The sequence below is a fragment of the Ursus maritimus genome, unplaced genomic scaffold, assembly GCF_017311325.1.
Source record: "Ursus maritimus isolate PB19 unplaced genomic scaffold, ASM1731132v1 scaffold_23, whole genome shotgun sequence".
Lineage (NCBI taxonomy): Eukaryota > Metazoa > Chordata > Mammalia > Carnivora > Ursidae > Ursus > Ursus maritimus.
The window spans coordinates 21013776-21035480 of NW_024424786.1; the positions used below are offsets into that span (position 1 = coordinate 21013776).

A 21705-nucleotide genomic window follows, 5' to 3' on the forward strand; every position below is an offset into this window, starting at 1 on the left:
TACGGTTCACATGTGGAAATTTCTCCACAGGCAAACACTTTCATTTTGTCTCACAAGCAGTCCTGACTGTTCAGGAAACCCTGGTGACCTTAAGTGCTTCAAGTCTACTTGGTAAAAAGCATTTTACAGTGCGTGGTGCTATCCTTGAGTCTGGACACCGTGTGTCAGAAGTGTGAAAAGGAGACAGAGGTGAGGTCAGAATCTTTCACTGAATGGGAACCACTACAGATGCCATGACTTTGGGGCCAGCAGGAACCAAAGACGAGAGAGGGGCTTGCCTTACTTATTCACACTGAGACACCTGGTCTGGTTCCCTGGGAGAAAGGCAATTGCCCAGTGCTCTCTCTCTTTTCTATCTCTTTTTTTTTTTTTTAAAGATTTTATTTACTTATTCGACAGAGATAGAGACAGCCAGCAAGAGAGGGAACACAAGCAGGGGGAGTGGGAGAGGAAGAAGCAGGCTCATAGCGGAAGAGCCTGATGTGGGGCTCGATCCCATAACGCCAGGATCACGCCCTGAGCCGAAGGCAGGCGCTTAACCGCTGTGCCACCCAGGCGCCCCAGTCTCTTTTCTATCTCTTGACCTCCATCCTCTGGCAGGAGGGTGTTAGAATTGTCTGGAAGTCCCAGTTCTCATGAAATCACAGAGCCAAGATGGCAGGGTCACCCAAAATGCATCTGGTTCCTGGTATTGGGCCGAACCATATGAAATGGCGGTTTCTATAAGTCCCCGAAGGCCCAGTATTGGTAACTTCCTATAATCCAACTTAGCATTTATAGACACAAACCATCACGTCTGCCTCTTAGAGTGCAGGGTGCACCGTGTGGCAGACGGGTCACCCGAGGCCCCAGGCCTAAGAAGACTGGCACAACCCGAAGCATCCAAGGGCTAAAGCACACGGGGTTGAGAAGGGAAGGAGGGCCCACCAAAGCATTGGTTAAGAGTGTGAGCTTTGGGTGGGAGCCTGGATTGCATCTAGGCTCCAGGAGGGCAAGGGACGTTGCTTTTCCTGCTCAGCTTTCTCATGTGTAAGCTATGGAAAGTAACCCCTCCTTCCAAGCACGGTGAGAAGACAGTAACAGCTCCTGTGTCCTGGGCGCTTGTCATCACGAGGTCCTCTGCCAAACTCTGCGTATAAAAGGCCTGACAGAGTGCCAGACACCAACCCAGCTGGTTCTTCCTCTTCCTCCTCCTCCTCCTCCCCACCACCACCACCACCATCATCATCACCACCATCATCACCATCAGGAGTCCAAATGAAAAGGGGGGTAGACCACTTCCTCTTTTGTTCCCCCACCAAGTCTTGTGCATTCCTCTTTTTGCACTTAGCACCACTTGGCTGGAATTTTTGACCACGTCTGTCCCTGTTACTAGACCACCAGCTCTTTGAGGGCTCATACCATGTGGTATTGGTTCATGACATGGGCAGGGTGGGGGGAGGTGGGGGAGCAGGCCTGTTGGGGGCGGGGGCAGGGATGGATTGTTAAAGAGGGCAGACAAACTCTAGAAAGAGAACCCTCTTTTGTTGAGCAGATGTCTGGCTGGCTGGCTGTCTTGGTGGTGAAGAGTTAGGGCCAGGGCAAGATGTGGAAGGAGGAGAAGGGAGAGACAAAGAGCCCAAATTACCTTGCCTACAAAAACCAGAGAGGTGTCCTGATTGCTGGGGGCGAACACAGAGATGGAGAGAAGGGGGCCCAGCAAGGCACGGAGACACGGGGCCTGAAGGGAAAAACAGAGCAGGGAGAGGAGCCTGGGCGGGGGGGCGGGGGGTACTAAAGGATTTTTTTTTTTAAAGAAAAGGGGTGCCTCATATTAAATTATTGTTTCCATGCTACTTGAAATTATTAACAGTGATCACTTCAGTGAAACAAAACTCAACATTCAGTTGTAGATAAAGGGACATTTTCTCTTTTTCAGCTTATCACTTTCCTGCGCTTTGCCCCTCCCCTTGTTTTTCCATATTTCTTTTGTAATATATTAAAAAATGATTTTGCTGTGCAGAATGGTAGCCCCACCCCCACCCCACCCCTGATCTGTAATTTCACTGCCTCGAGTCAGGGACACTTTGGCAGGGGAGGGAAGGACTTAGGGGGAAAGGGTCACATTCCAGACTGGGTAACATAGAAAGAATTCTATAGGGCTGCAAAATCAAAGCACAGATTTAAACATAAGCCCCCAGAATCTTCAGAGCTATGGCGGATGTAGGAATTGGTTTCCTCTTCCACCAGACACGGAGTGGGGCTTCAGTCAGTTACGTGTGTGTATATATGCATGCCTGTGTCTTTTAATAAAAGAACGAGAACCCAGATTGATGGGCCTGGACCCCCAAGGAACAGCCAGATCGTCTGGATTGGAATCCCAGTTCAGCCATTCAACGTCCACTAAATCGGGATAAGCTACTTTTCCTTGAGCCTCCGTTTCCTCAACAGTTAAATGGGGATAAACCATTAGCTGCCTCATAATTTGGGGCAATTTTAAACAGGTCCACATAAAATGCTTAGAACACTGTCTAATATTTAAGGAGCACTTGCTGAGTATGAGTTATCAGTATCCTGAGTCCTTTCCATCGTTTTTATTGACTGGATGCAGGAACTCCCAACAGGTGTTCAGAAAAGAATCGAGGGGCGCCTGGCTGGCCCAGTCGGTTAAGCGTCTGACTCTTGATTTCAGCTCAGGTCTTGATCTCAGGGTTGTGAGTCAGACCCTGAGAATCGAGGTGCTGATATACCCATAACCAGGGACTCCTACTCTCCCATTCCTATCTCTGATCTGTGGGGTTTCCGGAGGTGAGCTCCCTGGACTGCATCCTCAGCATCACTGGCAATGCCAATTCTTGGTCCCCACCCCAGAGCTCCTGACTCTCCAGGAGATCTGGGCACATGCTCCAGCTTAAGCATCACGGCTCCTTACCCTCCAGGGACGTGTGCTAACAGGGAGCTTCAGAGCTCCCCCCGCAGGACGGAGGCTGCAAAGTCTTCCTAGTAAGTTCCATTTCAACTCGACCCCCCAGCCAGTCAATGCGTCCCCAGAAATGATTTCACCGGCCATCTTATCTGATAAATGGGTCACAGATCCACTTGGGTTTCACCATATTTTGGCTTTCCTTTTGCCACCTGTGGCCAGACCCAGTTATTTATTACCTCTTCCTGGTGCTGGCTCCCTGTGTTCACTCCATCCTGCTTCCTTCTGCGAGGGGTGTCAGCAAGGTCTCTTACAAATATCTGCCAAGGATTCCTGACACAAAGGGCTTTTTGGACCCTGGGGAAGGTTCTGGTTTTACCAGCCCCGCCCATCCGGTGTTCGAGGACTCCGGCATTTTTCAGGGCCCAGAATCTTGGTTTTCACCATGACATTTACAGAGCAGCCAAGCCTGCCCATTGAAAAGCATCCAGGGCTTGGCGGGCAGTAATGAGGCTGGCCGGTCTCCAGCAGCTGGCAAACGCTGTGGCACATTAAATGTCACTGCAGGCTTTGTTTGGTTTTAAATTGAAAAATTGCTAGAGTTATGAGAGCTTACAAGCTTTGCCTGGAGAGAAAAGAAAAAAAAAAATCCCCTCACCTTTTCTTTTTCTCTGCTTTCCCCCCACCGACTATTTTACTAGGGAAGGGCCAGCCTCCCCCCACACCTCTATGTCAACCCTTCCCCCTAACCCCACTGACATGTACCGGGCACCCAACGGCCACGGAGCTCATGACCAAGAGCGTGTTTCCAGAGCTCCACTTGCTGGTGAGAAAGAATGTGCTACCGTTACTAATTCAAAGCAGACCTGACCTAGCTACAGACCCCTGTGCACATTTTCCCAGGATCCTCTATCCTTCCTTTTTCTTCTCTTCTTCAAAGGAACGTTCAGGCTTGTTTGTATACAAACATCCATCACCAGCAGAGTCCTAGGCGAGGTCTTAAAACCAGAAGGGCACTCAAGGGCATGGGGTCTAGACTCTGCTTTTAAACTGACAAATTATTATCCTCATTGTTCACATGACACAGCTCAAGTCCAGAGAGCAACTTGCTCAAAGTCCTACGAAGAGTAAGGGCAGAGCTCAGATCCAGGGCTCCTGACTGGTTGCTTTCCTTTTTCTGGATACACGAGCCCCCCCACCCCTGGCCCTGCACCTAAGACCCAACCGCAGAACCAGAGGACAGCTCTTCATTTGTTCCTTCCTTTCCAGCGCCAGCCTGGGATTGAGTTTCCTCATATACAGTTTCATCAATATATTTAATCCAAATGTATCATCATCTTTGGGTTCAGCCAACTCCCTTCTGCTGGCACGCTCCCGCCCTGGAGTTAGGACGCCCTGCTCTCTGCGCAAGTAGGAACATGTGAGCGCTGGTGTGGGGTGATGGGGAGGACCCAGCCCTCCTATTCCATTCGCTAACATTTAGGTCAGAAGCGGGCAGGGTCTTGGATGGTTCATGAAATGACTCTTATCCAACAGGCTTGGAAGGAAATGACTGCCAAGAGGGCCAGGGCCCACAGTGGCTGACCCACTGGAGCTGGAGGGCTTGAGTTCTCAGAGCAGCCGAGACCTTGACTGTACCCCATTTGTCCCCACTTAAGCTTTTTCTGTTGTTTTGTTTTGATCTTGGGAGGAGGAAAAAAACAGGTCAAGTGAAAAATTCCCTGGTTGGTCTGTAGAACCAGGGGTGACCCTAATAGGTCTGTCTTCCCTAAAACCTTTCTGACAGAGTCTCTCTGCTTCTGCCCACTGCTAGCTCTGCTGGGTCGTAAGTAGGAAGCTGGGGTAAAGGGACCAGACCTCACCACCCAAGCTCTCTTGTGCCGAGCTCAAGACACTCAACCCTTCTGATTCCTGGTTTCGTCATCTGGGAAACACTCCTTAGGGCTCTTTGGGGATTAATCACTACCGAATGGAAAGAACATGGCGGTATCCACCAAGGACCAGCTTCCTTTCTTCATTTCCAGATGGTATCAGTGCCTTTTTTTTTTCACTCAAAGAGAGGTATTTACATGATCATGGCAGGAGGCAGTCTCTATAATGATCATTTATAAAAAGGTCAATCTCTAATGGTGGACTTCAGGCCTCAGAAAGAAGCCCAAGAAGAGACGAGGTAACGTAGACACACAAGCAGGAGTAGCTCCACGATAACACCATTTCAGGGGGTTCGAGGAGAGGCAGAGGACTCAGGAAGCAAAAGTCACAGGGGAAGCACATTTCATTTCAATAGCTTCCCCTGTCCTTCTTCCTGTGTGGAAAGGCCCCTGGTTATCACACAGCAACTCTGCGGTGAAATTTAGCACACATGTATTGAGCTCCTGCTGACCCTAAACTATTGCCAATGTCCTCACTTCCCTTTTGTCCTCCTTCCCACCAAAGCCTACCCCACTCCTTTGTCTCCTTCATCCCATTCCCTCCCAAACCTTGCACGCATAAACCACTGCCAGATCTCAGCCGCCATGACCACCTTGTCTGAGCAGACGTTGTGAGAAAGTCTGCCCTGGGGAGCAGCACAGGCTTCCAGAACAACTGAGCTAGCGCCGAGGACCCCCTACTACCGCCTGAGAGAGACTAGCAGAGACAGAGAAGAGGCTATCTCACTTACTCTTCACCTTTCCACTACAGGTATTTTCAGAGCATTTCTCTGGTGATGAAGGAGCCAGTCAGGAAGATCCATGGCCTTCCTTGCAGCCCTCCTGAGGTGCACGGATTATGTCCAGGGAGCCACTTCTCCATTCTAACCTAAACCTTAACAGCAGACAAGCTCTGTGGAGAGGTCAGTCTTCCTTCTCGCTTGCCAGATGTCCTTCCCTTCAGTCGTGCGCATGTTTCTCTCTTTGGAAGGGCAAAGGCAGGGGGAAGGAACTGTTGTTTCAGATGCAGGAAACTCAAGTGCATTAAAGATGGCTTCTGGCTCTTAAAATCTATGCCAACAGATGTCAGAAAAACTGCCATGGCCATGTGGAGCAGTTTTAAAAAACGTGCGGGCTCTTTGGCCTTGGACCACTGTGCCCCTGACATTGAACCCAACAGCACCCCCCAGCCCCTGTTGCGTAACTCCAAGACTGGACAGGAGGCATCAGTGTATACCCCACAGAATGTCAGAGGCCAAGTGGGCCCTTCGCAAAGATCGACTCCCATCTCCCTCGCGGGGACCATCTGGCTAGATCTTCCCTGGGAGTGGGCAGTGGGTGTCCTACATTATGAAAATGCCCTTCCCTGGTAAATATACTGGGAAAGGTAGCTGGGCTATGTAGACACAGTCAAGTTCAAACTTCCCTGCATGGCTGTGCGGGCTATCCATTTTGCCCCACCTGTCGCCATTCCCTGCCTCCCACTCCGTGCTCCAGTGTTACTAAACCACTCATAGTCCCCACACTGTTTGCGGCTTCGGTGCCTTTGCACAGGCCGGCCTTGGCCTTAACTAGAATGCCCTGTTTCCCCCTCCACCTACATCTACTTGCCAGTTATGATTCAGCTCAGCCAACACTGGCTTCAGAAGCTTGAATATGGCCATGATGAAGAACGTAGCGGCCTCCCAAACCAAGCCAAACCGGAGTCAAATCTCTGTTCACTCTCAAGTCACCTTACCTCCCTATACCTCAGTTTCCCCATCTCTACACCAAGAGTAATAATACCAAACCTTCAAGGTTGTTAGAAAGTGGAAGCTGTAGAATGATTGGTGCAGTGGCTGGCACATGGTGCCCATGCAAATTCAGTTGCCATGTTCATTATTGCCTGATTCCTCCCTTCCGCCCTGCCATCCTTGACTGGGATGGGTGCCTCTTTCTATCACTATCCTTTTATATGCATGTTGCACTTTTTTTAAGATTTAGTTCTTTATTTTAGAGTGAGGGTGAGAGCGAGAGCAAGAGGGAGAGGAGAGAGAGCCCTCGCATGAGCAAGTAGCCGGAGGGGCAGAGGGAGAGGGAGAGAGAATCTCAAGCAGACTCCCCGCTGAGCGCAGAGCCTGACGTGGGCCTTGATCCCAGAACCCTGAGATCATGATGTGAGCCAAAATCAAGAGTCACTCGACCGACTGTGCCACCCATGTGCCCCATGTGAGCTATTTTTAAATCTACTTTATCGAAGTATAATTTACGTACGATAAAACGTACCCATGTTAACTGTGGGGTTTGATGAGTTTTGACAAATGTAGACACCTGTGCATACCTGTGCCCATGGCACATTTCTACCACCCCTAACGATTTCCTTGGGCCCCTTCCCATTTAGTCTCTTCACCCCGTCCAGGCCCAGGCAACCACTGATCTCTTTCTATTGCTGAGATTCTATTGCCTTTCCGGCAGCTTCATATAAACGGGATCACACCACGCACACTCCCTTGTGCTTCGTTCATTCAGCATCATGTCCTGAGATCCCCCGCCTGCCTCCGTAGTGGCTTCCTTACTGCTGTGCTTTTAACGCCGTATTGTAATTTATCTGATGCCACCACTAGACCGGGAGGTCCTCAGGATGCCTTGTTCGTCTTCGGTTCCCAATGAGGTGCTCAGTAAATGTTAGAGGGAAGAAGGGAGGGAAGGAGGGAAGAAGTTGTCATGGGGATTTGCTAAGACTTGGGCTGCAACCCTGCATCTTGTCTAGCCCTGGGAGGAAGGACTCAACATCCCCAGCAGAGCCCCCATCGGCAAGCACTTACAGCAGCCAGTCCACGGCCACCAGCAGGCTGATGTCCTCCGTCGGCAGGCCCACGGCCGTCAGGATGAGCAGCATGGTGACGAGGCCCGCGCTGGGGATACTGGCCGCACCGACGCTCGCCAGCGTGGCCGTGAGGCTGAGCGAACAGAGAAGACCAGGTCAGCGGAAGAGAAGAGAGGACTTGGCAAAACCAGCCCTGGCAGGCAACTTTAAGCTCCAAATTTCCCGGCAGCCATAAAAGTTCTTTCGTTTCTCCCGAAGAACAGAGAAATCTAGAGTGCCGAGACCCGGGAAGTAGGGTCTGTTTGGATTCTACTCAAGTGTGATGAAGTTTGTAAATTCATGGATGGGAGCCTCATCCTCAGCAGGAGAGCCAATTAGCCTAATGGATCAAGGTTTCAACTAAGCCAAGCGTAGCTCTCAAACAGGCAAGGAAATAATAAAGAAGGAAAACAAATCACCCTACTCCTCCCATGGGAGTACCGCTGCATTCATTTCTGCTTACGCCTTTATGTCTCCGTGAGCCCCAGAGACATCTGGACTCCGTGGCAAGAGTCTGAGGAGGCCACTGCCAACGTTAACATGAGAACTCGGAATAGCAAATATCCAGACCCGATTGAGTGGACATCGGGGGAACAAATCAACAGATTCCAAATGACATTAAGCTTCAGACGCCTGGACGTTTCACCATGGACTGGAAAATACATTATTCAGAAAGAAGGCGCCAAGAAAAGATAATGAAATAACGGGAGGTTTTCTTTCTGAAGCCTCTCATCATTTGCAATGCCAAGGGCACACCCGGCACCATTTTGAAGTTGTCTCTGGAAGAGGGTTTAATCTAGAGTTCAAGTGCCCTGTCTAGACACCAGGGGGGCCTCTGTGGTCCAGCAAAGGGCAGTCGCTTTTTCTCCTCTTTTCTGATGCCATTTCTAAAAGTTGTCATTTCTAAATGGAAAGATACTTCTGAAAATACAGATTCCTAACTTGCTTTTGTGGGTGCAGTGAAGAAAAGCGGGGTGCTTTATTTGTAGTTAGACAATGCTAGAGTTTCTTGAGTAGGTCCTCCAGCTCCAAACTAAGGGTCAGGCCCCCAGACTGGTTTTTAACTGAGCCCAGACCATTGTTGTGACCAAGCACAGAATCCTGGGTCTTACCATTGGGAGGCACCTGAATTTACCTAATCTCATGTATGAGAAAGTGAAGGCCCTAGGGGGTCCTGCGGTTGGCACTGGTCTTTCCATACTGCCATCCTTCCCGATGTAGGCCTGTCACCATCTAGACCCCTCCCCTAGGTGGCAACTACCGAACGGTCTGCACTATGCCCCCAGCCCCATCAGTGCGGAGCTGGTGTCCAGGCTTAAAGAACTCCATTTTTCTTGGATCCTTCTGGGTCACAGGAGGTGATAGTATATAGTGGGTATCAATGAAGATTATGGAATGGAACAACCTGGATTCGAATCCCAGCTACATGACTTTGAGCAGGGTACTTAACCTCTTTGTGCCATGATTTCCTTATCCTTAAGAAAGGGTCATCAGGAGCTAATAAATAAAAAGCACATAGAACAGGCCTGGCACATTGCAACACCCCCCCCCCGAAAATGTGAATTGTTACTCTTATCAAGAAATCTGGGCAGGGTGAGGCCGCTTTGCAATAAAAACTTCCCTAAAGCCCCGAGAGTTAGAAGGTGGGAATTCTCAGCCATTTCCCTGCCATGGATAGAACATCAGGAAAGGGGGACTTCCCAAGTTCCAACGGTCATGGCCTCAGCCGTTTTATTTACAACATCAGTTGCTTCTGTTATGAGTCATTCTTACACATCCCTTTGCACTGTGGCCCCATGGTCTGGTCCCCCCTGGGCTGTGTGAGACAAAATCCTATCAAGAGAATTCTTCCTGGCAGTTGGTCCCCCCACTCCTCCTTCATCCCAATTTATACCCTCCCCCTACCATGATTCTAAATCCTGAAACAGCTTCTTGGGGGCAGGGATCTCCTCTCCATCTCTCTATCCCTTTCCGCTTTTCTTGTCCTTCCACTCCCTGGCTCACTTCTCTAGGGCTGGTTCTTGGATGCTGGATGGAAGATTACCCACATTGTCACAGCAGAGCCTCGCGGTAACCCTGCAAGGTACATATGCTGGGATCTGCTTTCCACGGGGGAAACCAGGAACTGGACGGATGGAGACACTTAGGGTCAAACAGCTTGACTGGGGTCTGCCGGGATCGGAACACTCATCTGCTTGATTGCGATGCCATGTGGGCCCCTGATGCCCCCCACGCCCGACCCCTCCAACACTGGAAACTTGGAATTAATCGATCCCGATCATTGGTCACCGGTCCCTCCTCCTGTCTCTTAAGTTTTCATCTAACGGTGTGAACTCAATGGGAAGTGTGGTTGCCATCAGGGCCAAGAATTCAGGGACCAGAAATCATCTTGCTTGGCTCCAAAAGAAGGGGCTTCGTCTTTCATTCGTCTCTGAGTTTTAACGCAAGAGAGACTGGCATTCTCATATGTATTCTGTGACGATGTGATTTAGAAGGCATGACACCTGGATCTGAAGCATGTTTTCCCCTGAGTGACATCACGGCATTCACTACATCACTATCACGTTTTTCTTTCATATTCTAGAAGTACTGTGTTTTACTGAGCATCAATAATAGCAATACTACTAGTAGCTAACATTTATTGACAGGTGACTACGTCCCAGGTACAATGCTCTCCACCCCCTAGAATGTCCCCAATATACCAATGAGAAACTGAGGCTTCCCTATAATTCTGCTATGGACTGAGTTGTGTCCCCCCCTACCAAATTCATTTGTTGAAGCCCTGATCTCCAATGTGCTGGTGTTTGGAGGCGTGGCCCTTCCGGGGGAGGGGGGAGGTTAGTAGGTCGTGAGTGTGGAGCCCTCATGATGGGATTAGTGCTCTTATCAGAGGAGACTTACAGAGCCTGCTCTCTCTCTCTTTCCAGCTCTCTCTCTCTCTCCCCACACACACCAAGGAAAGGCCAGGTGAGCAAACAGCAACAAGGGCGATCATACCCTAGCCAGGAAGAGGAGAGTCACCAGGAACTGAATTTGCCAGCACCTTCATCTTGGACTTTCCAGCCTCCGGAACAGTGAGAAATCTATGTCTGTTATTAAACCCCCAGTCCAAGGTATTCTCTTACAGCAGCCTGAGCTGAGACAAGTACATCCCTCACAGGGTCGTTGTAAGGATTCCATAAACTAATATACAAAAGTGTGATCTTAAAGTTTATGGAGAAGCAATGTGTTTTTAAGGATCTCTTGGGAAAGCATTCTTCCTAAATTTCTTAAAGGATGAATACCTATGGTAGAAATAGATTTAGTACAACTTATGGATCTGTGTTCGTGATCTACTTGTAATAAAACGGTTTATGTTGTATTGAGAAATCTCTTCCTTCCAGTATTTCATCATTTCTGCCATCACCCTCTGCAATGCTGAAGGGAACATATTTTAATGCAAGGAAAAGTGGATGCAGAGTCAGCCGATGTCGGCCCCAGTTACAGCCCTCCTGGCTCACTAACGGTGTAGCCTTGCACAAACTACCCTGCCCTTGGAGGCCTGTGCTTCCTCATCATTAAATGGTGTAGAAATAACTGCCTTGCACCATCACAGGATTGTTAAAAATCAAATAATACCAAGTTTCCAAAGCAATTTCACATGTGCAATACAAACAGAAGGCCTAAGTATGAGCCTGCTTCTTTCCTGTCACAATATTTTCCCTTTGCGACTGCCAATAACTCCTCTTCTGTGTCATCATTCTTCCACCAGGGGACCTGAAATTCAAGTGGCCCCGTCAAATGGAGTTCGTGTGGAAGGGGGTAGGGCAAAAGGTCATTTCAGGGCCTCCCCACCCACACTCCACTCACCTCACAGTCACAATCTGGCCTCCATCTAGGATAACACCGTTCATTTGGGCAATAAAGATGGCGGCCACCGCTTCATAAAGGGCTGTACCGTCCATGTTGATGGTTGCTCCGACCGGGAGGACAAATCTGGTCACGCGCTTATCAATTCCCAGATTTTCTTCCAGGCAACGGAAGGTAACAGGCAAAGTTCCAGCACTAAGAAACAAAGAGAGAAAGAGAGAGACAAGAGTTTATGTCCACTTTAGGGAAGCAGGACAAAACACAAACTGGAATACTACCACAAAGTGTTTGTTCTTTTGTTCCAATCAAGCAACGTGACATGCAAAAAGCAGTGGCTGGAGCCAAATTAAAGACCAGCTGTTTGGAGTTTCAGTTCAATCTTATTAAGATGCTCATAGGCAGCAAACTCTTTTTGTTGGTTCTGGTTTTTAAGATCTACTTAGAGCTTTAAATTCTTTTTCTTTTGATCTGTGTTTTCCTCTTGTATTAAATATTAAAGACCATCTGATTCCCCACATTTATTGAGCTGCAAAAAAAAAAAAATGTGTCAGAAAATAATGAGCTGTCAACAGTGAAATGGATTGAGGAATTTTTGAATGACCCATAATTTCATGCTAGAAACACTTTCCAACACGATGACTACATGGGCTGCATCCAACCTCTGGGAACTGCCCTGAGCTAATTTTGAGAATGCTGGACAAACATGTTAAACACCATTTAGCCTGAACCTGAGCTTCTAGCAATTCACTAGGGACTCTCACAGACAGTCCAACTCCCTGATACATGGTCATTGGCCAAGTGTATAGTCTTTGCAATAACATAGAGCAAAAAGTATGTGCTCTGTAGCTAATCAGAGACCCACTGATGGAGTGACTCCACCCCCACTCGTCCCAGGCCTGGGACAGGAATTCATGACCACATGACCCAGCCTCAGGGGCCAGAACCCCTGACACATTCGTGTGTCTTTTAAATTAGGAGAGACCTGTAAGGATAAGGGTTGCTGATGGCCAAAATATTATCTCCATGTGGAGAGAGGCACATGGGAGGGTAGGTGATTTGTTTCAAAATTTATGTAATATGGAAAGAACTGCAGAACGCCCAAACTGCCACATGAGTGCTTTGTGGTCCATTCTCTTCGGGGTTTGTTTTGTTTTGTTTTGTGCTTTGTGATTTCAGGTCAGGGGTCTCATGCCCCCTCCTTGGTTTCAGGTAGGGAGAGGAAATGAATGTTTGGAGACCTCTTGTACCTTGTAGCTGGTTGGCTATTCCAGCTGTTTTAATGAAACTCCCACACCCCACCCTTTCTTTGGACCCCTTTGAAGGGCTGGCAGGACACCATGACTAGTCTGAAACGACAGCTGTGGTTGGAGGCTGGGATTCTAAATGGTAGGAATCTGAGCACACTTCTAGGAGGACAGGAATATGTTCATTTTTATTATTGCATCCACTTTCCCAAAATGTCATCAAGAGGTCTTCAGACAATTAAATAGATGGGAGAAAATAATTGGTAAATCATGAAAATATTCTCAAAATCCACATATACCCAACCAGTCCACACTGGGACTTGAGAATTTGAGCTCTTTTCTGCCAGTCCAACATTCTGACATTGTTTTTTTGGCTCCTGCCTCAGCGACCATATGACAGCTTTCAAATATTGCTAATAATAACTAGCAGATACTTGACAGTCCTCTTTTTTTCTTTTTCCAGAGTCGTTTCAACAGCATGGACTGATGTCAGCGGGATGCAGAGAGGTGTGTCCCAGGCCACCCCCTCCATCTATCCTCCCTGACACCAGGCTGTTGAGAAAAGGGAGTCAATCCTTTCCACCTCCCCTTCAGTCAGGGTCCAAGGATGTAGCAAGACTATTTAGTGGCTGTACTGGGGCTTTGTGTTTTTTCTCCTCTGGTCATAATGGCAGAGTTAGTTCTTAGGATGTGACTCATGCCACAAATTTTTCTTTAAGTGTATTTTCTTTTAAAAAATGAAATCCCACATCCAGACAAAAGCCACAGATTAACCAAAGACTAAAGTCGCTTGAAATACAGGGTAAGGACGAGAAATGGGTCTAGCATTCGGGGCCTTGGCCAGATACCCAAGCATTTGTCTGATTTAAATATGAATGCTAAGTGAAATAAGTCAAGCAGAGAAAGACAATTATCATATGGTTTCTCTCATCTATGGAACATAAGAACTAGGAAGATCCGTAGGGGAAGAAAGGGATAAAGAAAGGGGGGTTAATCAGAAGGGGGAGTGAAGCATGAGAGACTATGGACTCTGGGAAACAAACTGAGGGCTTCAGAGGGGAGGGGGGTGGGGGAATGGGATAGGCTGGTGATGGGTATTAAGGAGGGCACGTATTGCATGGTGCACTGGGTGTTACACGCAACTAATGAATCATTGAACTTTACATTGGAAACCGGGGATGTACTGTATGGTGACTAACATAACATAATAAAAAAATATTATTACAATTAAAAAAAAATAAAGCAACAGACAGAAAAAAAATCTGAACTTGGGCCATCCATATGTTTTTAGGATTTACCTTGTCTAATTAAGGTGCTGGGATAATTGTCTAGTCATTCAAAGGAAAGATAAAAATATTTTTGAAAGATTTAAAGATCAAAACCACAAAGGTATTGGAAGAAAATACGAAGTAATATTTTATAATTTTTGGTGGTGATGTTCCTGAGGAAAAAAAAATCGAAATTCCAAATACTAAATGAAAATGCTGACAACTTTGATGATACAAAAATTAAACACTTCCAAGGGCAAAAAGCAAATTTTCAGGACAAGTGTCAGGTGGAGAGGAACATCACTCGCAACATGGGACACATGAGTGAATATTTTTATACATGAAGAGAGTTAAAGCCAATCATGAATGGATGAATTCCCCAACAGGAAATGACCACCCCAAACAAGTCACGGGGTGGGGGAGAGAGGGAAGGATGGTCAATAAGAACACAAAGAGATGTTTCCCCTCACTAGTCATCAAAGCATGCAAAATCAAAGAGATCATTTTTCACCAATAAGATTGGAAAGTATTGAAGTAACTGATAATATTCAGTGCTGGTGAAGAGGTGGGAAAAGGCAGTTCGCACAGCCAGTTGGTGGGGACATAAACCAGCGGACTTTTCTGAGCAGGAAGCAGGTGGTATGTTTTCAAACAGTCAGTGTGCTTTCCATTGGACTCAGAAATTCCACTTCTATAAATTTATGCTGGGGGGATCATCAGACAAGCTTACCGAGATGTATTTGTAAGGACGCTTGTCACAGCCCTGCTTAGTAAACACGCTTGAAAGGTACATCACGGCGTGGAGGGGGGGCTGTACTCTAGCGCCCACAGTGGCTTATTATGCCATTTAAAAATGGTAGGAAGATCTATATTGATAGACAGAACTTTTATGATATGTTGACCAGTGAAAAATAGCAGTTTACAACATCTATACATAGTACAAACTGGAAAAATACAGAACTATTAAGATTAACTCAAAGGGTCACTATTAATTATCCCTGGGCAATAGAATAACTGATGATGTGCATTTTCTTCTTCAAAACTTTATTCACGGTCTGAACTTTTTCACAATGAGCAGACAGCATGCTTGTAATCAGAAAACAAATATAAAACTAAACATGGTTGTTTTTGAAAAAAAAAAAACAGATTTACTTTTCCTTCAAAGAGAGGAGATCTTTATGGATAGAGATACTTAGCCATATGAAATATATAAGACAAAGAAGGAAAAAGGAATTTTCAGGGTGTTTCCCTTCATCTTGGGAAACCGAATGCGGAATCTAGATCCCTGGGGTTATATATTTTTTAGCGTCTTCTGAAATCCCACATTCTACTAGTACCAAAATTTCATTGATGTGCAAGATGGAAATACAAATTTGGTTTCTCAGGTGGTCACCACTCTTGGCCTCTAGGGCCACTTAAGGAAAAGCTGACTGCCTGCTCAGTAGCCTTGGAACAGCTGTGACGCTGTGTCACAGGGCAGCCATCTCACTTGCGATGCATGGTCACAGGCTCGACAACAAGGACCCACCACCTGTGACTCCGGAGACGTTGCTGAGCTGGGGACCACAGAGTTGGCTTGCCTCCCTGCCACCTGCTTCATGACCTCAGTCTTAGTTTCGTGACCCTTACTTTTGTACAGAAAGAGCAATGACTACTGCAGGCTGAAACAATAACACTCTTTTAATCTTTGAAATTCTAAATTGCCAGGGGTTTCTTATGTATTTGTTTTTGTTTGTTTGTTTTTGCAAAATTCAGTCCAAGAAGATATCCAAAAAATATATATTTTTTTTCTCTCTGCATATCTCTGGAGTCCTCATTGGTTTCAGATGCCTGGAACTCAGTTAATAAAGAAGAAATGGACTCTCAGTCAATGTCAAGTTGAATCAGTGCCAACCTGATTTTCTCAAAATCAATGGGGCAGAATGGTCCACTAGAGGTCCATGCAGAGGTCACAGACTTGACTGACTTCTGGTTTGGTTTTTTTAAAAAAAAATCTCCTCTAACATGGTTACCCTGCAAATCTCATTTTTTCTACTTTTGAAAAATAGGTCCAATAGAGAGCTATTTTGTGATAGCATTTTTCAAATCACAGGTGGGAGAATTTCTTAAATAGCTTAACATCCTGCTACAGCCTTTTGGAAAACATTTAAAATGAAACCAATGCTAGATATGGCAAATTAGGCATACAGATTAACAGCATGCATTCGTCTGGGAAATTTCATATGAGGTATTTACAGGACAGTTGTGCATATCAGCAAAACTGTTCATCAGAAAGCTCCTAAGTTCCTAGGGGCCCAGAATACAAAGCACTTACCTTTTTCAGGAATATTTTAATAATACGTGAAACACATTTCCATTGAACTTTATGATGAAAGCATTTTTGCAAAGAGGAAGTGGCAGAGAGGGGAAAGGAATGAGCAGAGAGAAAGAAAGGTGATTTCTCGTATTCTCTACCTGGAAGCGGTACCCAGGGCAGTGATCCAAGCTTGGAAAATGCCAGCAAAAAAGGAGAAAGGGTTTTTCCTGGTGACTACAAAGTAAATCAAGGGGAGAAAGATGCCCCCATGGATGATGAGGCCCACAATCACCGTGACCATGTACATCCCCAGTTGCCTAGCAACCACTTCCAAGTCCTTGATTGCAATGATCTTGCCACAAATTAGGCAGGCGATACCCAGGGGAGAGTACCTGAAAAACATAGAAGAAAAAAAAAAAACATTGACGAGATCCTTACGGAATTCACAACTTACATCTGGGCCTTGCCTGTCCCACACCCTGAGGAAAACCGTCTGCATTTCTGTACCAAGAGTTTTGCTGGAGGAAGTGCGTGAGATTCGACAGCGGCTCTATTTCACTTCAGAGCAACCGCGTGATCTGAAATTTGTTCAGCGGGTCTGGGGGCCCCTGCTCTGACGACAAATCCAAAGGCGAGCTCTGTTGGTCAGGTGGGGATCAGGAATAGCAGACTCTAGCTTTACCAGCTCCCAGGTAAGGACCAAGCTTGAGAGGCGCGGATTCTTCGAGGATTTTGTTTGGTTTCCCTGTTCCCCCCAGCTCCGTCCTTGAAAACTGGGAATCCATTTTGAGCTTCCCAGAAAGCTCATTAGAGTTTCACCAAGCTATAAGCTGGTGTTTATAAATTTGGGTTTTTTTTGCCTTGGAAGATAGCAAGTTTATCAAACTATGAGAGAGAGACAGAGAGAGACAGAGCGAAAGAGACCTGCCAAAACAAGAAAACCCTCTGAGCCAGACCGTACATTTAGAGAGCTGTGGTTTTATTACTTCCAAGTCTGAAAGTCTTTCTTTCTGCACTTACGCTGACAGGAACGCTGGCCACTGTGCCCCATGTCTCAGGCAATGCAGTAAGACCTCTGCTCCATCACCTCATTTCATTTTTACCACAACCCTGAAATCAAGGTATCATTATTTTTATCTGGCAAACGAGGAAATTGAGGTTCAGAAAAGTTAAGACCAGCCCAAGACCACAAAACCAGGAAGTAGGAGGAAAACGGTCTCTGCGCCTGTGACTCCCCGAGCGCTGTTTTCCCCTTACCCAGCCAAACCACTTCCCTTTGGTGAGCGATCGGAGCTCTTTGTAGATAGGCCGACAGTGTACCATATACCGATTAATTCTACGTAAACGTCTTTCATGCTTCTATCTTATTATTGTTTGTTTGGGAACTTGGAAACGATTTACTGCTGTCCTCATTCGTGAGGGCACTAACCGTGCTCTCTCTCCTCGTGAGTGTGTTTTTTCCATGTTGGGCAATCCTTTTTTTATTGCCCAATCTGGTCGTGTTGGAGCATACACTTGTTCAGCCTGCGACACCTTCCGACTAAAATGAAAATGTTGTGGGGAAGTTGATACCTTAATAAGAATTAAGAACGTATTTGAGTAAAAGACTGGGGGAAAGGAAGTCCCAAGATACGGCCCCCAGCTGGGGTAAGGGAGGCAGGAAAGGGGTGCCTGGCTGGTTCAGCTGGTTAAGTGTCTGCCTTAGGCTCAGGTCTTGATCGTGGGGTCCTGGGATCGAAGCCCACACCGGGCTCCCTGCTCAGCCAGGGAGCCTGCTTTTCCCTCTCCTTCTGCCTGCAGCTCCCCCTGCTTGTGCTCTCTTTCTCTCTGTCAAATAAATGAATAAAATCTTTTTTTAAAAGATGAGGGTAGAGGAGAGATGACATACACAATTACATATGATACGGAGCTTGTCCAGCCACTCAGCAGCTCCGTGACCCCGTAGTGACTTAATCCCATTTTACAGATGTGCCAGCTGAGGCTTAGGCTAACTCCAACCTCATGGGATCGCTGCGAGGATTGCATTTTTGAGCATGTGTATGTGTGCCCTGTCAAAGTCCCGCCCCTGTCCCTGTCAGCACCGCTCTGACTGCTCACCGAGGGCCTCCGCATGTTCTGTGTTCATACACATACCCCATGTCCTCTCCCCCACCGTGCTTCAAGAGCCAAGTCTGAGTTCCTGGGGCTTTCTAAACCAGCTCACAGACTACTGCCACCCAATGGCAGATGTTTTCACGAGCAAAATATTTTGTCAAGAGGAACCTTCTGAAAGAGCTGATTTGTAAATGACAAGACTTAGTGAAAACCTTCTAATAACTCTCTTCCCTGATGAGTACCCAGCCTGTAGCCTCCACGTCTTTCCCTGGAGTGAAGTCTGGCAATGTCTGAGGGCAGTTTCCGCAGGCATTAGGAAGCTATGTCCTTAAACCCTGGCTTTCTCACCATTTTACACTCTCCTGGTGCACCCCTGGTCACAACATCTCCTAGATCAGTGGGCTAGTCTCAGGGGCCAAGTCGTCGTGCCAGGGGGTTGTAAGTAACTGAGTCCAATGCACCTTCCCATTAAGCCAACAAGCATTTATCTTCATAAAGCAAGAGATCAATTCTTTTCCAAGCACCAACCACCCTTTAAAGACATCCAGAAAAACACAACTATGAGCTGTTCTGGGTGCCATTCAATTTTCCTGCTCTTCTGGGACAGGAAATTTGCAGAATGGAGAGAACGTGTGTTCAGGGCTCTTGGCCAAGCAAGACCAGCTATCCAGTGCCCCTGGAGAACACATTTGAGCCAGAGCCAAATGGATCAGAGCGAGGAACCAGTTACTTCTGGAGCACTCAGCTCGCTGGGAGAAACGTGAGCTCCCACCGGCAGTGGAGTTACCCAAAGGCCAGAAGGTAGAGTGTCAGGGTCAATAAAGACGGCAAGCAGGGACCTTCGTTAACCCAAACACCTTCGTCTCTGAATGAGAATGAGCATTAATTAGGACAAGGAAAGAGCCTTTGTCCTCTATGGTGCTTTCTAGGGCCATTACTTCCCCGCACCTGTTTTCAAAACAAGTGGCTTAACCCTCGACTCAGGAGCTGAAGCTTCTGAGTTCCTGGGTTTCTACATAATTATCACATCGAAAATGACACTCCACGGAAACGAAAGGGCCAATGCCCAGGATTCAAGGTCACCACACAAAGCTTCTGAGATGAAGCAAACAATCGAAGCCATAAACCGAAGCTCATGAAGAGACTGAGGGCTCCAGTGAGCTTCTTTTTTTTTTTTTTTTAAAGATTTTATTTATTTATTTGACAGAGATAGAGACAGCCAGCGAGAGAGGGAACACAAGCAGGGAGAGTGGGAGAGGAAGAAGCAGGCTCATAGCAGAGGAGCCTGATGTGGGGCTCGATCCCATAACGCCGGGATCATGCCCTGAGCTGAAGGCAGACGCTTAACCGCTGTGCCACCCAGGCGCCCCTCCAGTGAGCTTCTGAAGCCAAATGGTGCCCAGCAATAGTTGGACCAGTTTCTAAATTAGAAGGACATGACTACAGAGCGGGGAGAGAGAATGGCTTCCACACCGTCGTTAGGCTGCTTGTATCCGCAGCTCTGGGCACTGCGGTCAAAGCCACTGATTCATCTAGGACTGGCCTGTCAAGTCTTTTTCTTTCTGTTCCATCATCCATTCTCGCCTCCATCCACTTTGTACCTCTGTCCTTGTTCTCTTCAGGTTCCCTCCCACCAACATGCCTTTCCCAAGGCGGCTCTCCACTCCACAAACACAAACTCATACACAGAATTGACATACCCAGACCTTAGTGTCTCCGTGCATTCCGAGACACCACTTCAGAATCAACCCGGCCTGCCTGGTAACGACATGGATTCCCCGGGCCCACCACATATCTACTGAGTTAGAATTTCCTGGAGCTGACCTGGGAACGTTTATATTTTAAACAAGTTCCCCAGGTAATTCTGACGTGTTTGGAAACCAGTGTTTCAAGGGATAAAATCTGCTCTACAAAAGATGAAATGCAGATATGACTTGGTTAGCCTTTGGAAACCACTTGTGTTAGCTCCACTTGATTCGAGACCTTTAGTCTTAACCCATTAAAGTAATTAATTCAGGACTTTGAGTCACAGGACAGATGGTGGATCAGACACTTAGATGGAGATTAGTGGAGGGACTTTCTCGGTTTTGCCGTAAAGCCACTCTGGTTCTGTCCCTCACTGCTACTGGTTTCCAACAGCAGCACTAGCCTGCCAGTTTGGGACAGATCCCAAGAGAACTAAGAAATGGAAGAGTCTGTCAATAAAGAGCTAAACATACATTCTAAGAGTCACCTAGACGTGTTGTCTGTTTTCAGGCTCAAAAAGTGACACAAATCTCCCGTTTTCCCCAGTCCACTTAGAGCCAAGTGTTCTGACCATGTAGGAGTGCAGATTAGAACTTTTGATCAGGATAGAGTGAAAATCAGCATGTAGAGCCTCCAGGCTTGTAGCCCCCCAGGGACTTCCTTTTGCAAGTCAATAAACTCCAACCCATCATGGTAGCCTGCGTGCGAAGCCCTATGGGATTTGCCTCCTGCCCACCTCTTCGACTTCACAGCTCTCCACCCCCTCACCAACCAACCACATTGCAGCTACTCCAGATCTTCATTCCAACCCTCAAAAACCCTTCACTTGCTGTTTCTTCCCCCTGGAAAATTCTCCTGTGGGTTCTTCACAGAGCTACCTCTTTTCATTCTTCAGGTCTTCGTCAAAAGTCACATCCCTAGGCAGTCCTCCTGGATCCTCTGGATAGAGTCCAAGCCATACTTCCATCCCCCATCACCCTTCCCACTGCCCTGGTCACTGACTTTGTAGCACTGGTCACTGTCTGAATTCTTATTTGCTTCCTTCTATTCTTTTCCTCTTTTAATAGAACGTAGGCTCCATGAGGGCTAGAATTTGTCTCTGTCTTATTCACCATTACATCACCAGCACCTAAAATTGTTATTGGCATAGGAGAGGGTCTCAAAAAATATTTGTGGGGTGAAAGAATGGATAGATGGATGGATGATAGATGGATGATTGGAGGAATGACTGGATGGATGGATGGATGGATGGATGGATAGATGGATGGACAGATGGTTGGATGGATGGATGGATGGATGGACAGATGGTTGGATGGATGGATGGTGGTGGCAGTGGGTTAATGGGGAAGGAAAATTGACAGAGTGAGCAGAGATCTCACTTCTCACTTTGTGTTTCTGTAGTGGTGAGATTATGCAATGTTTTACTTTCTGTTTAGATTTTCAGATTTTGAAAAAAATGTTTTAAAGAAATTTGCAAAAAATGAGGATATGAAAATCATACTGAAATTAAGGGTTTTTCTCTCTTTTTTTTGTTTTTTTGAGGGGTGAATC

At 46.9% G+C, this 21705-nt stretch overlaps 1 protein-coding gene across 1 annotated transcript in view; it reads right to left on the bottom strand.

Annotated features, from left to right (window-relative positions):
* The window catches only part of SLC1A2 (solute carrier family 1 member 2), a 48051-nt gene that overhangs the window by 8193 nt on the left and 18153 nt on the right, over positions 1 to 21705 (bottom strand). Inside the window, exons 6-8 of the mRNA XM_008686803.2 lie at positions 16473 to 16706; positions 11507 to 11701; positions 7617 to 7751 (exon numbers count right to left, since the gene is read on the bottom strand). Of these exons, the coding sequence (XP_008685025.1) occupies positions 7617 to 7751; positions 11507 to 11701; positions 16473 to 16706 (564 nt within the window). The remainder of the gene's footprint in view (positions 1 to 7616; positions 7752 to 11506; positions 11702 to 16472; positions 16707 to 21705) is intronic.